General features: G+C 39.0%; 1 protein-coding gene across 1 annotated transcript in view; it reads right to left on the reverse strand.

The window, feature by feature from the left end:
- The window catches only part of LOC120520249 (ATP-binding cassette sub-family B member 7, mitochondrial-like), a gene marked incomplete at both ends in the record, with an annotated part of 32141 nt that extends 16090 nt beyond the window's left edge, over positions 1-16051 (reverse strand). The window contains 4 exons of the mRNA XM_039742765.1: positions 6714-6801; positions 6884-6972; positions 13252-13520; positions 15919-16051. Coding sequence (XP_039598699.1) covers positions 6714-6801; positions 6884-6972; positions 13252-13520; positions 15919-16051 — 579 coding nt within the window. The remainder of the gene's footprint in view (positions 1-6713; positions 6802-6883; positions 6973-13251; positions 13521-15918) is intronic.
- Positions 16052-16348: the final 297 nt, after the last annotated feature.

Here is a 16348-nt window from a genome sequence, read left to right on the forward strand (position 1 = left end):
TGCTGCATAAAGTTTTATTATTCTATGTGAAGTGTAAAAGCATTTGCATTTCCATTTATGTTAAAAGTTCTTATCACTGATGGATATACTCCAGTGTTGCACCCAGAGGAAAACAATGTAGCTAATGTAGTTAGGTTATGAAGAAATAACTATAGCAAAGAATTTTGCATTTTAAAAATTACTTTCAGAATTTACAAGCCAGTTTGCTCAGCATTGGAAAGTTATTATTGTGTACTAGGGCTGCCAAATTAGCCAAAAAACAATGTTTGAATATTCAAACTAAAAATAAGTACATATCTCAATATATTCAAACTTAGGTTACTGATGCTGGGTGTTAGATGTATGTTTGTTCTTGCAAGAACAGAGACCAACAAACTTTTTAAAAATCTGAGCGGTACTTAGGCAACTGTCATTTAAAATTAGAGCCATCAAAATCCAACTCAGTAGCAAGCCATAAAAGGGCGATCAGTACCTCCTTCTTGTTTTCAGTCTACTACTGACAGCTAGATGCTTACCTTTAAATCACAAAGTCTGTATTGCACAAAAGTATGAATTTATCCCTCACCGCAATTGCTCAACTGTCCCTACAGATGTGCCCTGTACCTTCGCAAAGAGTGTTTCCCCTGGGTTCCACCAAAGTCCTGTTTCTCATTCCTCACAGCTGTTCATCCAACAACAAGACACATCACAATACACCAGCTGGGCACTGCAAATGAAACCCAAGCAACATTGTCATAATCTCTTTATGCTTTGCAGTCTCAGTCTTTGCAATAGGGATGTTCCTCTAGGATCTCACTTCAGCAACAATGGACACTGTCAGAATCACGGTGCTTATAGGCAACTTTAAGACACAACAAGAGAAAAAGGAATGGGAAGTTAAACTGTTGCTACAATTTAACATGTTTCAATAAGATTTAAATGGAGACAATAGTTTTCTGACCTGATATGAGAATTATTTTCATCTCTCTGACTGATCCACATTATATGGAAAACTCATAAAAAACTTCACAAGACTCTGCTGGACAGTTATCTTATCAAAAGATCTTGACTATATATTGTTCTTCTCTCCTGCTAAATGAATCTTAGGCTGGAGAGGACTGTTATTTAATATACTGGAGATGACAGAGTCAAGATCAGATCAGTGAATCTTTCTTCACTAAAAAATGGCCCACAGCTGCTAGACCCTATGACTCTACTCAACACCCAGTCCACACAAACACTGAACAGATTAGGGAGCAAGAACATACCCCCGACGAACCCCAGAAACAACTGGGAAAAACACAGAGGGTTCTGCATCCACTCTGCACAGCACTCACAGTATCAGTATATAGGCCAGCCATGATATCCAGCAACTTTGGGGGGGATCCCATAAACTCTCAGGATGTCCCACAGGGCAGCTTGATCAAGTGAGTCGAACGCTTTATGAAAATCAACAAAGGCTACAAAGAAAATCAGCCATTATTATTTGCACTCCATGAGAACCCTTAGTGCCAGGATGCAGTCGCCAGTAGACTTCTTAGCCGTAAAATCAGACTACTCCGGTCACTAGTAAGTGAGCAAGTAAGTGATCGCAGATCCTACTGAGGATGACCCTAGACCCTTCCTTTACAAGATAGGGATGACAAGTCCCGTTTCCAATCAGTTGGGGTGATGCCTGCAAGGAGGACAACCTTACCACGATCTGGAAAATTTCACCCTGGATACCACAGCTCCCTGCAGCCTTCCCAACCCTTAGTTGGTTCACCACCGTTGCAATCCCAGTGAGACTGGGTGGTTCACAGCTATTTGGAAGATCAGCCTCAAGAACCGTCCAGAAATGAACACTAGCATGTAGAGTCACTTGCATACTGAAGACTCTATAGATGCAGGTGGAAGCTACCCGTCACTGTACTTTGTATGTAAGAGCCAGATCGAATGTTATTTACCTATTTACTTTTATTTATTTACTTACTTCCTACAGTGTAAAGTCACAAGTAGAGTGCAGAGCTTCCCATGTACATATACAAAGTACAGTGATGGCAAAAGTGCATTCTTGCTCTGATGTAGAACAGTCGTCATGATCCGAGTTCACCTCTGGTGTTATAGCGTGTCTTTATGTGAAAGCAGGACTGTCAAATGCTGGGGGGTTTCATTAAGGCGACTGAGAGAATAAAATAAATTAAAAAAACAAACCTAACCTTTACAAGTATCATAAATTACACCGCTGTTACAGACTGGAATCAAATATATGTTTTTATTCTAAAATAGTAAGTAGTCACTTCTCAAAATGGACTTGTCTGGGATTGAACCCGTGAAGTTCTGATTACCAGTCAACAGTTGATACTGTTGTGCCACCGAAGCGATCGTAGCAAATGCGTGTCAATGTCGCATACTAACGCGGGTTCTTTTTCTGCAGTTATATTCTTGAATAAAAGCGCACTTGTTCTGTTACATTTGTACCTTTTGTGAAAGTGTTTCTTTGATATTTGGACTTCAGGCTTCACACATTATACACTTCATGTCTACATTTTGTCAATTATTACTAAAACATGAAAAATGTTTCTGTTTTAACGATGTATTTACATAGATCGTTGTAGACATGGAACACACATGAAATGCAAGTGTTCCAAATAGCGATATAGTATTTATAAAATGTGTCATTTTACGTGACTTCTCACTCTATAAAACTGACACGCAAGTAAACAGCTTTAAGCTGAGAAAACTGTGTGGCGGTGGAGGATGTGATAGCAGGCTGCTGGCTGCTTGCTGCTTATCGACACATTTACAGGACAAAAGATGCTGATGGAGAAGTGTGAAGCGATTTAAGGTGGGACGGATCTACAAGTTTTTTCGTAGGCTGTGGTAATTCTAGTGTTAAGGATCACCATTTGCCTTGACTGCAACTCTCCGAAGAGCAGATTCTAATGACTATAATGCTTTGATTCCTCTGTAAGCAGGACATGGGTCACTAGACCATAGATGGTGTGTCACTTGCTCACAGATTCCTCTAACAAATGCCTTCTTATCTGCCCCTCAGAGCCCTTGCAGCCATCCTTCTAAGTTCCTGATACAGAACGGAGTTACTATTAACCAATGTGCTGTGACTCCTCTTGATGATATCCAGGGTTCCTCAGAGATGAAACACCTCCTTCTGAGAACACTGGCAACACCAACAAAGCCCTCAGCAACCTTCAGGGTCTTGTCACTGAAGGTCTCCCACATCACATTAGGATCAGCAGTCGCACCCAAATCTGTAAGTTCCTCACACAAACTTGATGCAGACTCATTGGAAACAGCCTGAACTTGGAGTCTGGCCAGTTCTAGACTCATTCTCCTTGTAGGTGGTAACCTACTGGACCTAAGCTGGATCTTCAGAGTTTACAGTAACAATAACACTGTGGTCAGAATTGAATTGAATATCTTTACTGTCACTGTACATGTACAATGAAATTGGATGCCATCCTATTGGTGCAAAACAGCAAGAAATTATAAAACTACAAAAGACTATAAATATGAAGATTTATAAAAGAGATTCTAAAAGTGGAAAAGCAAAACATACATTACACAATGAGATATTTTCCACATTTTGCTGGTATTTATTGCATAATTTGTTCCTTTTAAAAGTTTAACCGTGTGAGCATCATTTAGTGCAGTCACAGCCTTTTGGTAAAAGCTATTTTTTAGTCTATTTGTCCATGTTTTTATTATCTTGAAGCATCTGCCTGAAAGCAGCAGTTCAATAATAATAATTGTGCTGCGGGCCTTTTTCAGGCAGCTGGAACCGTAAAGATCTTCCAAGGATGGGATACGACATTCGATGATCTTCTGAGCAGTGGTGACGACCCTCTGGAGCACTTTCCTCTCTGATGCAGTGCAGCTAGTAAACCACACACAGATGCAATAAGTCAATATGCTTCATATGGAGCAACAGTAGAAGGACATGAGCAGTTTTTGGGTGAAATAGTTCTTCCTGAGGATCCTCAGGAAGTAAAGTCTCTGCTGTGGCTTCTTTACCAGCTCTGTGGTGTTTGCGATCCAATTCAGGTTCTCGTCTACATGCATACCCTGGAACTGGAAGTTCAAAACCCTCTACACACAACCCATCAATGAAAAGGGGCTGGATATTAGTCTACTTCCTCCTAAAGTCGATGATCAGCTCCTTGGCTTTGGTGGTGTTAATACCACATTGTTGTCTCTGCACCACCCTGACAACCATTCCACTTCATCCCCTCCGAGATGTGCCCCATTACAGTGGGGTTATCTGCAAATTTAATGAAGTTGTTGCTGGAGTGTGCAGGGGTGTAGTCATGGATGTAGAGGGTGAAGAGAATGGGGCTCAGCACATTGCAATGAGAAGAACCAGTGCTGAGGCTGAGAAGATGTGGGGCATCTTATCACTGCCTCTGGATTATTGACTTCCTCTCTGATCGCTTCCAAGGATAAATCCCCAGATCTGTCAGTTTGGTCACCGGTTTATGAGGGACAATGGTATTAAATGCAGAGCTAAAGTCTACAAAGAGCAGCCTAGAGTAACTCCCCTTCTGCTCTAGGTGGGTTAGGACAGTATGGAGAGTTGTGGCTAAGGCATCCACTGTAGACCTGTTTGCCCTGTAAGCATATTGGTTTGTGTCTAACATTGTGTGAAGGCTTGAAGTGATGCGAGTTTGGACCAGTTTCTCAAAGCACATCATGATCAAGGGAGTAAGTGCCACTGGATGGTAGGCCCTTAAACTGCTGGAGATAGACTTTTTTGACAGTAGAACTACAATACAGGACTTCAGGCAAGGTGGAATGGTGGACTGGGATAAGGACTGGTTGAAGATCTTGGAGAAGACCCCAGCCAGCTGATTTGTGCAATCCAACAGCCCTCAACCACAGACGCCCTCAGGTCCAGCAGCCTTCCTCGGGTTCACTGGCATCAGTGTGCACCTCACCTCATGCTCCTCCACCACAAGAATATGGCTGTTTTGGGTTGGTGGATGTGATGTAGCTGTCTCTGGTGACTTTACCTCGAAGTGGGCAAAGAAATGGTTCAGATCCTCAGCCAGCGAAGTGTCACTGTCAACAGTGAAGGTGTTGCTGCATTTATAGCTTGTGAAGTGCTGAACCCCTTGTCACAGTTGCCTGTATTGTTACTATAGATGCAGTCCTCAATCTTCCTCTTGTAAACAGCCTTAGCCTTTTTTATATCTTTCAGAAATTGGGCACTTTTGTAGACCCTGCAGTTTTATAGGAGCCTCCAGGTCCATCAACACACTATGAGTATTAGGGTACTAATTCCAACTGCACAGCACTGGAACCAGGATTCAGCAATCCACAGTCCCAGATCTTTGCAAAGTCAAGGAACATGGAGCCACTTTCACCATGGTCATCAGACCCACAAGGACCAACACAATCCACTTAGCCAGGTCTGTCAGAGTCAGCAGTTGCAATGAAGTCATCCATGGCAGGAGGAGTGTCACCTCACAGACGCCTATCAACCACCGAGCAAAGCTGCAAACAGAATGTCTCCCGCTGAGACATCACTCACCTCTGTCAGAGCATACACTGAGACAACAGACAAGGCCCCCAGAAAGTGCCTTAATCTGAGTCTCATAATAAATTTTTTTAAAGGTGTGACATCAGACAAGGACAAGGAGCCAATCTGCCACAGCAACAGCTACTCCCCGAGTATGACGGCCATCAGGTCGACCAATGCTATTATCTTTTGGAGTTAATTGAGGCTCTGATTAGGGCTCTTGACAGACATAGCGATGAGTATGAGTGCCTGGGCTTTGAGTGTCCAGGATAAAAAACAAGATTCAGGCCAATAATGGCTTCTTGGGCAAAGCCATCAGCAGTTTGTCTATTTACTTACCTCAGCAGCAACATTCATGACTCTGGTGACTCTTCTTATGATGTTAGTGGATGGATTGGGAGAGCATTGGGGTTTATGAGGTTGCAGGAAAGGGTTCATGGCACTCCCAATATTATGGCAAAAGGTCTTTAGAGTCCTGATGCTTTTCTATATGTTTGTGAGACATGGACCCAATCCAGTGACCTGAGTCCAAGACTGGACTCCTTCAGTGCTGTATCTCTTTGGAGAATCCTTGAGTACTGCTGGTTTGACATTGTGTCGAATTAGCGGTTGCTCACAAAGTCACAAATGAGGCATATCACATCACTTGTACTGTGAGGGAGCATCACTTACGACACTACAGCCATGTGACGCGATTCCCCGAGGGTGATCCAGCTCATAGGATCCCCATGGTTGAGGACCGGAGTGACTGGACCAGGCCAAGGGGCCTCACACATAACATTTGGCTGCAGCAGGTAGATGGTCATTTCTGGAGGGGGCTGGGTTACTGAACTGTGTGTCTGCCTGGGAGGTTGCCAACCATGATCCCAAACTGTTTTGTTGTGTGGGGTGTAGCAACATAATGTATCAGTGCATGCTCTCCAACCTGACCGGACAATGAGATGAGTTTAGTAATACAGAATGATCTGGTTCCATTTTTCAGGTATCTGGAAACAATTACATAAATCAAAGCAAAAACAAATCAACAACACATAAACTATGTAAAATGCATCACCAAAGGCATACGTAAAGTCACAAAAGATACAGGAAAATAATTACAAGAAAAAGTTCTCAAACCTGATGCAACAAAAATAATAATGCAATTTCATTTGTCACAAAGAAACCAATATGTTTAAATAACACAGTATAATAAACATAAGGAAATATAGAAACCTACCTTAACAGTCTCATAATTAAGTAAAGAATCTATTGCAGCATTTCCTGCTTCATTGTCTGCTTTGTTCATTTCTATCCTAAAGCGAGTTCTAAAATAAATAGACAATAATTATACCCTCCAGAACTCTTGATGCAAAAATATTTAACTCCACAAACTGTAGCATACTGTACCTCCACTGAGTAACTGCGATGGTGAATGCAGCGTATGTTGCCAGTGTTCCCAGTGTTACCAGGGCAAACTGCCCTCCACATTTATAATACTAGAGAGAGGAAAAAATAGCAATGAATACCACAATAAAACAGTAAATACAAAAAAAAAGAAAAAACACCTCTGAGAAGCTTCTGAATGTAAGCAGTATTTCAGCAACATGTATCATGAGCAGCACACTGTTCTGCACATTATCTCTAATCCTCTGCTAACTTCCAAGCAGCACAATGATATACTGACATAATGTTATTTGGAAATAACTGACAAAGGATACAGCCTTTCAGTTCTTTCAGGTAGGAACACATAATCAAGCTACAGTATATATTTCTATATACAGTTAGGTCCATAAATATTTGGACAGAGACAACTTTTTTTCGAATTTTGGATCTGTACATTACCACAATTAATTTTAAATGAAACAATCAGATGCAGTCGAAATGCAGACTTTCAGCTTTAATTCAGTGGGGTGAACAAAATGATTGCATAAAAATGTGAGGCAACTAAAGTATTTTTTTAACACAATCCCTTTATTTCAGGGGCTCAGAAGTAATTGGACAAATTAAATAACTGGAAACAAAATGTTCATTTCTAATACTTGGTTGAAAACCCTTTGCTGGCAATAACAGCATGAAGTCTTGAACTCATGGACATCACCAGATGCAGGGTTTTCTCCTTTTAATGCTCTGCCAGGTCTTTACTGCAGTGGCTTTCAGTTGCTGTTTGTTTGTGGGCCTTTCTGTCCAAGTTTAGTCTTCAACAAGTGAAATGCATGCTCAATTGGGTTAAGATCAGGTGACTGACTTGGCCATTCAAGAATTTTCCACTTCTTTGCTTTAATAAACTCCTGGGTTGCTTTGGCTGTATGTTTTGGGTCATTGTCCATCTGTATCATGAAACGCCCTCCAATCAATTTGAATGCATTTAGCTGGATTTGAGCAGACAGTACGTCTCTGAACACCTCAGAATTCATTCAGCCGCTTTTGTCCTGTGTCACATCATCAATAAACACTAGTGTCCCAGTGCCACTGGCAGCCATGCACGCCCAAGCCATCACACTGCCTCCACCGTGTTTTACAGATGATGTGGTATGCTTTGGATAATGAGCTGTTCCACGCCTTCTCCATACTTTTTCTTGCCATCATTCTGGTAGAGGTTGATCTTGGTTTCATCTGTCCAAAGAATGTTTTTCCAGAACTGTGCTGGCTTTTTAGATGTTCTTTAGCAAAGTCCAATCTAGCCTTTCTATTCTTGAGGCTTATGAGTGGCTTGCACCTTGCAGTGCACCCTCTGTATTTACTTTCATGCAGTCTCTTTATGGTAGACTTGGATATCGATACACCTACCCCTGGAGAGTGTTGTTCACTTGGTTGGCTGTTGTGAAGGGGTTTCTCTTCACCATGGAAATGATTCTGCGATCATCCACCACTGTTGTCTTCCGTGGACGCCCAGGTCTTTTTGCTGTTGAGTTCACCAGTGCTTGCTTTCTTTCTCAGGATGTACCAAACTGTAGATTTTGCCACTCGTAATATTGTAGCAATTTCTCGGATGAGTTTTTCTGTTTTCGCAGCTTAAGGATGGCTTCTTTCACCTGCATGGAGAGCTCCTTTGACCGCATGTTGTCTGTTCACAGCAAAATCTTCCACATGCAAGCACCACACCTCAAATCAACTCCAGGCCTTTTATCTGCTTAATTGATAATGACATAACGACGGACTTGCCCACACCTGCCCATGAAATAGCCTTTGAGTCAATTGTCCAATTACTTTTGAGCCCCTGAAATGAAGGGATTGTGTTCAAAAATGCTTTAGTTGCCTCACATTTTTATTCAATCTTTTTGTTCATCCCACTGAATTAAAGCTGAAAGTCTGCACTTCAACTGCATCTGAGTTGTTTCATTTAAAATTCATTGTGGTAATGTACAGAACCAAAATTAGAAAAAGTTGTCTCTGTCCAAATATTTATGGACCTAACTGCATTTGTGTATGTATGCACACATGCCACACACGCACTATATACATACATTAACACCCCATACAACGTTCAAACGCCAGCCAAAATATATATTTTGTTGACATCTGAAGTGTAAAAAAAACAAAGTAAAACAATCGTTCTTTCACAGAATATTAATGTATAGTTATAATTTATCTGATGGAACAGAAATAATGTAAATTAAAGTGTAAATCTGATAAATGCAAAAGTTTAAGCACCCTACTAGGTCAGTGCTTAGTAACACCCTCTTTTGCAAAAATGAGAGCTTAAAAATATTTTTGTTGCATGCATTAAATCTTTGAATTCTTGTTTCAGAAATGTTTACTCATTCTTCCTTACAGGTCTCTTCAGGCTGGCTGTGAAACATTCTTGGGCTGTTTTACACACACAGAACTTTTAAGATCCATCTACAGATTTTTAGTGATATTCAATTCAAATCCACCACTGCACCTGACAGTTGACAAGGTGTTTTCTCTTTAAATGTTGCTATTTTTCCTCCTATCTACGGCACTTGGGTGTAAAATGCCCCTGTCTTATAAAGATTTTTTGGCAAACTTAAGATGTGCTTTTGTGGGAGATTGCAGGTAAGAATTCCTTCTGAAGGTCATGCCCATGTAAGCAATGGACTGCACCACGTACTACACAATAGAATAGTACATCACCACTTCGTTTTTAGCTAAACATGCCTACAGGTTACTTGCAGTAATATTGGGGTTTGCTTTGCCTACCTGCACATTATATGTGCTGTTCTGTCTGTCTTGGTCAACCTTCCCAATCTTGTCTTGACACCATGGTTCCCCTTACTCACAATTCTTAAAGACATTTTGGACTTGAAATCACTAACCGTATTTACAACTGAAAGGGTGTCCAAACATTTGCAAATGCTATGTTCAATTTTTTTTGTACATTTTTGCAGTTTCTTTAAATAAATTGCAACTGTACATCTAATATTTTCATCAAAGTGATAATGTTTTAGTTTCTTTGCCGTTGAAGCAGTATTTACTGTTTTAAATATACTGTATACATACCCACACACACAGGGCCACTCATAATGTATGGAACAATGACACATTATTCCTTAATTTATTCTTTTGCACCACAGTTTAAAACTACAAATCAAACAATTCAGATGTGATTAAAGAGCATAATGCAGACTTTAATTTAAGGGTATCTGCATATATGTCGATCACACAATGTGGAAATTGATGTTTGACATTCTTAACTAGTGAGCCGTTTTTACTGCTGATTAACTTGTTTTGCCTTAGTTTTAATTGATATGACTCAGACCCCTTAGTTGTTTATTTTTTCCTAATGAGCAGCCAAACAATAATGAGACACAAAACAAGCCACCACATGACCAGATGACCTGAAAATAAAGAAAGGTGAAGGTTCGGTCATGGTCAGATCTCCAAAACATCTTGATGGCGGTCTTACAAAAAAACATAAAATCAACAGTCTGATGTGGCAGAATGAGAGCAGCAACAAGTGATGATATTCAATACAGTGATCCTCCTCGACACGGGGTTGCCCAGAACCCCCACAAAAGGTGAAAATCCTGAAGTAAAACCATACGCTTATATTGTTATTTTTATATTGTCACGCTTGGGTCACAGATTTGCACAGAAACACAGGAGGTTGTAGAGACAGTGACTTTAAAACACTGCAAACAAACATTTGTCTCTTTTTCAAAAGTTTAAACTGTGCTCCAGGACAAGACAGAGATGACAGTTTCGTCTCACAATTAAAAGAATGCAAACATATCTTCCTCTTCAAAGGAGTGCATGTTAGGAGCAGAGAATGTCAGAGAGAGAGAGATAGAGCAGAGAGAGAAAAGAAAAACAATCAAAAATCAATAGGTGCTGTTCGGAGTTTTAAGTATGCGAAGCACTGCAACAAAGCAGCCGCAAGTAAGAAAGCAAAGTGAAGGTAGTCTTTCAGCATTTTTCAGAGGAGCGTCAGTATCCTCTAGACCATTGTGCGAACAGCCCCTCTGCTCACACCCTCTGTCAGGAGCAGAGAATGTCAGGAGAGAGAGAAAAGCAAACAATCAAAAATCAACACGCTGATCTGGCTTTTAAGTATGAAGCACCACGTGGGAAGCATATCGTATATCATTGAGGATTTTTATTTAATACATAATACGTGCTCTGATTGGGTAGCTTCTCAGCCATCCGCCAATAGCGTCCCTTGTATGAAATCAACTGGACAAACCAACTGAGGAAGCATGTACCATAAATTAAAAGACCCATTGTCCGCAGAAATCTCCGAACCAGCGTAAAATCTGTGATATATATTTAGATATGCTTACATATAAAATCCGCGATGGAGTTTAGCCGCGAAAGTCACAGCACGATATAGTGAGGGATCATTGTAACGGCTTTCATTAACAGCAAGAATTGGCTTCTCATTAAGAAACTGGTTAGAGTGAAATTGGTTGGAGTTTGACGTTCCAATTTAGCTGGTCATCTGTTGGCTCATTTCAAATCTCATTTCTGTTTGGCAGACATTTAATGGAGAAACAAATCGATTCAGAGGACTGAATCCTTAAAAATAGTGCTAATAAAATGAAGGGAAAAAGAAGTTAATTAGCAGTGAGAACTGTTCACTGATTAGGAAAAGGTTTAGAATGAAAACCAGCAGCCCCTGTGGCCCACCAGGACCAGAGTTGGGCACTCCTGCTGTTAGAAAACAGCCTCTATAAATCTTGAGTATCTCTAAACAATAGCAATTTTTAAATTACTCTATTATGTTCAACTTACTATAACTCATTAGTAGTCATCCATTTTGCAAGTCTCCTATAGAATTTGCATTGCTTCAACTTGCTCTATTCTTACTTAACTGTCTTATTTTCATTGCCTTTAGCCTTGCTTTTTTGTAAACTTCTTAAAAAAATGAACATTCACTGTTCCTCACTCCCAAAAGAAAAATATTTTGTTTAGTTTCCCCGAAATAAGGCACAGATTATTTTTTCTACTTTAATGAATTTGCCTCTGATGCTTCCCAATAGGTGCTTTTCTAATTTTTTTTTCTCTGCCCCAGATGTCATGATCTTTAGGTCTGTTTTGCTCCCGTTTGTCATGCTTGACTTTGTTAAAAGAGATCAGCCATCAACTGCAGTGGCACTAATGGAAGCAATGCTCTGCAATGACTTACCCAGATTAAAGAAGCTGGAGAAGTGGCAGACCTAGATGTATGTGCTTGTTGCCTCACTAAGTAAAAAGTATATTTTCCTCATGATATATCATTTTTAAGTGTAAGTGTACGGAGAGGCTGATGGAATGTTTGAAGACGGTGATTTTGCAAAGCAATAGTGAAGTGAAGAATAACTGAATTTTTTCACAATTTTTAAAGATTGTGCTTTTGAGTACCTACAGTATAATATTTTTAACATTATTTTAGAATGGATTACATATAATACCATTTATACACCAAGTAAACCCTGAAGATGCTGCTTGTTGTTGTACATAAAACATTTACTTTTTAAGAAATATAGCACTTTGTTCTATGTAAACATAAATTATTTGCAACATAATTTAAACTAACCTATTTTTTCAAACTAACATTTTACATATACAAGAACAGCTATATTATTAAAAATTAGAACAGAAAATCATGTAAATTGAGCTGTGCCAAATAATTAAGTTATTTTCTAATTAGTTTTAGAAGATTTAGAATAAAATGTTGATAAAAATGAGTGCTTATCAATTATATGCTTTGATATTTATCATGTACATAACTTTATCGGCTAACTTCATTGCCTAACAGTAACCTTAATTAGGTTTTGAGATACGGTAGAAATCAAGGATGTAAGCACAGTGCACAATCTAAGTCATCAACAATATGTAAAAGTTCTTCTACAGAGTATTCTTAATGATAGCGATGGCTAGTATTTAATGCCATACTGTAAAAAAAAAAAGGAACCTTGAAGTACACGAGCGTCTGTTCATGTTGTGATCTTTGCTGCAATCTAGTGGATAAAACGAAATAATACACTCTAGGCATTTGTCAGTACTCGACAATGGTTTCACCCTACTAGCCCTTGAAATTATTAAGCTTGACTTAACAGCTATGTACTTTTTCACAAATGCAATTTTAAATGCATACCTCAATTTCAAGAGGGGCTTGTGAGGAGAACTGAAGTTTTTCAGGCTCAAACACAACGCTTGTACTTTTTGCACAGACAATGGATTTTTTTTCAAAATCCTCGAGTAATCACTAAATCGCTGTAATTCATCAACTTATCAATAAGCAAAATAGCTATTAGACACAGCGCTAATGGTTATGCTTGTAAATATGTTTTTAATGTAATAAATAGTTCTTATTTATGTCTTTGCTTACTTACTAAAATAGAACTGACAAGTGCAACTTCAAACATAGTTGGCCCTAAGTTAAAAACAAGAGCACTGAGAACAAAGCTGATGCCTCTTGTTCCACGGTCAATAGCCTTAGACAGAGCTCCTGTCTGTCGACTTAGGTGAAAGTTTAAGTCCAGGTTGTGTAGGTGAAGGAAGACATTTTTGGCAATTCTTCTGATGGAGCTCTGTGCTACTTTTCCAAACACCGCATTTCGAAGTTCATTAAACAGTGAAGATGATGCTCTTGATATTCCATCTGAAAAACAGGAATATTTACTCTGTATTATTATGACCATATTATATATATCCACTTGTTCCCAAGTATTTTCCAAATCCTAGAAATTCCTCTAATGTAAGAAATTTGCTCAAATGACCAAACTCAATCATCCCCCAATCCTTATTTTTTCATTGTGCTTTAGACTTTGTATTGGAGGATGGGAAAATCTGAACTTACCACTTTTCCTTATATATTTTTCTTAGCTGATTTTTTCCCACTGCACATACCATCCCCAAGATACTGTACACAACTATATTTTCAAATTATCCTTTTCATGTTACTGTGGTAGTCCCCCATCCCTATTTCTTCAAAAACATAATGACACTTTAGGTCTGAGATTCTTTTCACCAATTACATGTTACTAGGCTATCAGTGATAAGCCAAAATGGTAGCAATAGGCCGATATAAAACACGATGGAAGTATTAAAAATATGTTATAGTTAACTGCACTTAAAAGTTCAATTGTGAATTCAATTGTGCATTTACTCTGTGGCTATCACAAATGATCAGTTTTCTAAGAGGTGCTGTCCACATCATAATTGACAGGGCAATGTGTCCTCACACATTCAATTTAAATCTAGAAGGACATCATTACATTGATATTCCCAAATAGGTAATTTAGTCTTTATGGTATTGGGTATTTTGTTTAAATGATGGTGTTGCAAGTGCCAAACAGGCTTTCCTAATGGAGAACAGACCAAATAGCAGTTAACAGCCCAATACAGGGCTCTATGGCTCTAATCTCAATATTGTGGGGGAATTCTCCATCCATTAAGAGCAAAAATTATTTTAACATATATAACTTTTAAGTCAGGGAAAGCCACAGTAGCCATGAAATGTAGGTTAAAAAAAGTTAAAGATCATGACTATTACTTCAGGATGTTATATCTTACATTCATGCATATTCTAATTTGGTAGATCTAAATATGGATAAAAGAAAGTATGTAAAGAAAAAATCCAAAAAAGCTATTAGATACTAGATGTCCACTCAGATATACAGAAGTACAGTACAGTAATACTATATCGTGCTTCGACTTTCATGGCTTCACTCTATCGCGGATTTTATATGTAAGCATATCTAAATATATAAACACAGATTTTTCACTGCTTCAGGTTTCTGCAGACAATGGGTCTTTTTACTTCTGGTACATGCTTCCTCAGTTGGCTTGCCCAGCTGATTTTATACAAGGGACACTATTGGTGGATGGCTGGGAAGCTACCCAGTCAAAGCACGCAGTTAACTTCCAGTGTGCTGATTGGCTCAGCGACGAGAGCCAATTCGATTCCGCTGCATTAACCAGGAAGTCTCATCTCGCTCATTCAGCATCAACGTGTTTTGCTGTGTAAAGAGTTAACTTTTGTGCTCTTTTGTGTTTATCTTTGTGCATAGTGAAGCCCTTCGTTATGGCTCCAAAACAATCTGCTCCTGCTACTGCTAGAGGCCGTGCCAAAGCACCAACGGAAGATGCTAACAATTGCTGAAAAGGTAAAGGTTTTGGATATGTTGAAGGAAGGGAACAGCTACACCACTGCAGGACGCCATTACAGCATCAATGAGTCCACGATTCTTTTTATTTAAAAAGAAGGAAAAGAATATAAGATCTACAGCCGCAGTGTCCTTTAACCAGGGCGCAAAACGAGTTGTAAGTGGATGTAATAAGGTGGTAGTCCAGATGGAATCTGCTTTAGGGATTTGGATTGAAGACTGCCGGAAGAAGAACAACGCTGTGCTACACAATCACCTGAAGAGGCTCCTTTAGAAGAGCTGTAACACTCTCCTTTGTTGTGCAGTAAAATTAAACTCATCATTATCAGACAAGTCGTCGTGTCATTGCTGGTGAGGAACCATAACTCATTTTCTATGTACAGTACTTATTACATGTGCATACGTTTAGTGTCACTGCACACACATTTTACTGTATACAATTTTTCTTGCATTGTAATGATTTATTGCTGGTGGCCAGTCTGTCGAATGGTTGTAACCTATGCGATATCGGAGACGCCGATATCTTTAAAATAATATTTAGGTTTTACTGTATATAAACAGTGTGTTTACATGCATAATTTAAATGAATCTTACCTAATATCTAAGAGAATACAAAGGGTGTATGCTGTATAACTGTGTGGGAAATGTTTATAATAGTGTGGGAGAGTTTATAAGGGCTTAAAATATATAAAAATAACCACATGAGCATATGGTTTTACTTTTGAATATTCACCTTTTGTGGGTGTTCTGGAACAACCCTCACGATTGAGGAGGGATTACTGTATATCAATAATAGATTTAATTCTCCTCCTTCATTTTTACATGTACAGTATGCACTTAAAAATAAAATACTCAGAACCTGCTATTTGAGATTTAAGTAGTCTTACTTACAACCAATCAGAACAGCTGTTGCCATTGTAGCAACTGTATTAGAAGCATCATTCAGGTTGAGTATATTTCCTGACATCTGATTGAGATCATCTACAGCATACTTAAACATGAAAGGAACCACTATGTTTGTTACCTACAAAAGAAAAGAAAATTGTTTTTGCAAATTAAAACACAAGTTAGCATTATTAGTGCTAGTAGTCAGTGCAGTAGAACTTTCTTATTCTGGTGGAGAAACTGCACCTTATTTATCTAAAGTAGCATTTCTTTTAGAGCTTTTGATGTGTGCCAAATCTAAAAGAGTAGAATTTAATTTTATCTGGCACCTTATCAGGATTATATATAGGTGATACAGAGTATAGCAGACCATATTATCTTCACTGATGTTAGCATCCTCATATGTAAATGATCCCTTAACATAATAAATAAATAA

The sequence above is a fragment of the Polypterus senegalus genome, unplaced genomic scaffold (genome assembly GCF_016835505.1).
Source record: "Polypterus senegalus isolate Bchr_013 unplaced genomic scaffold, ASM1683550v1 scaffold_1131, whole genome shotgun sequence".
In the NCBI taxonomy this organism is placed as follows: domain Eukaryota; kingdom Metazoa; phylum Chordata; class Cladistia; order Polypteriformes; family Polypteridae; genus Polypterus; species Polypterus senegalus.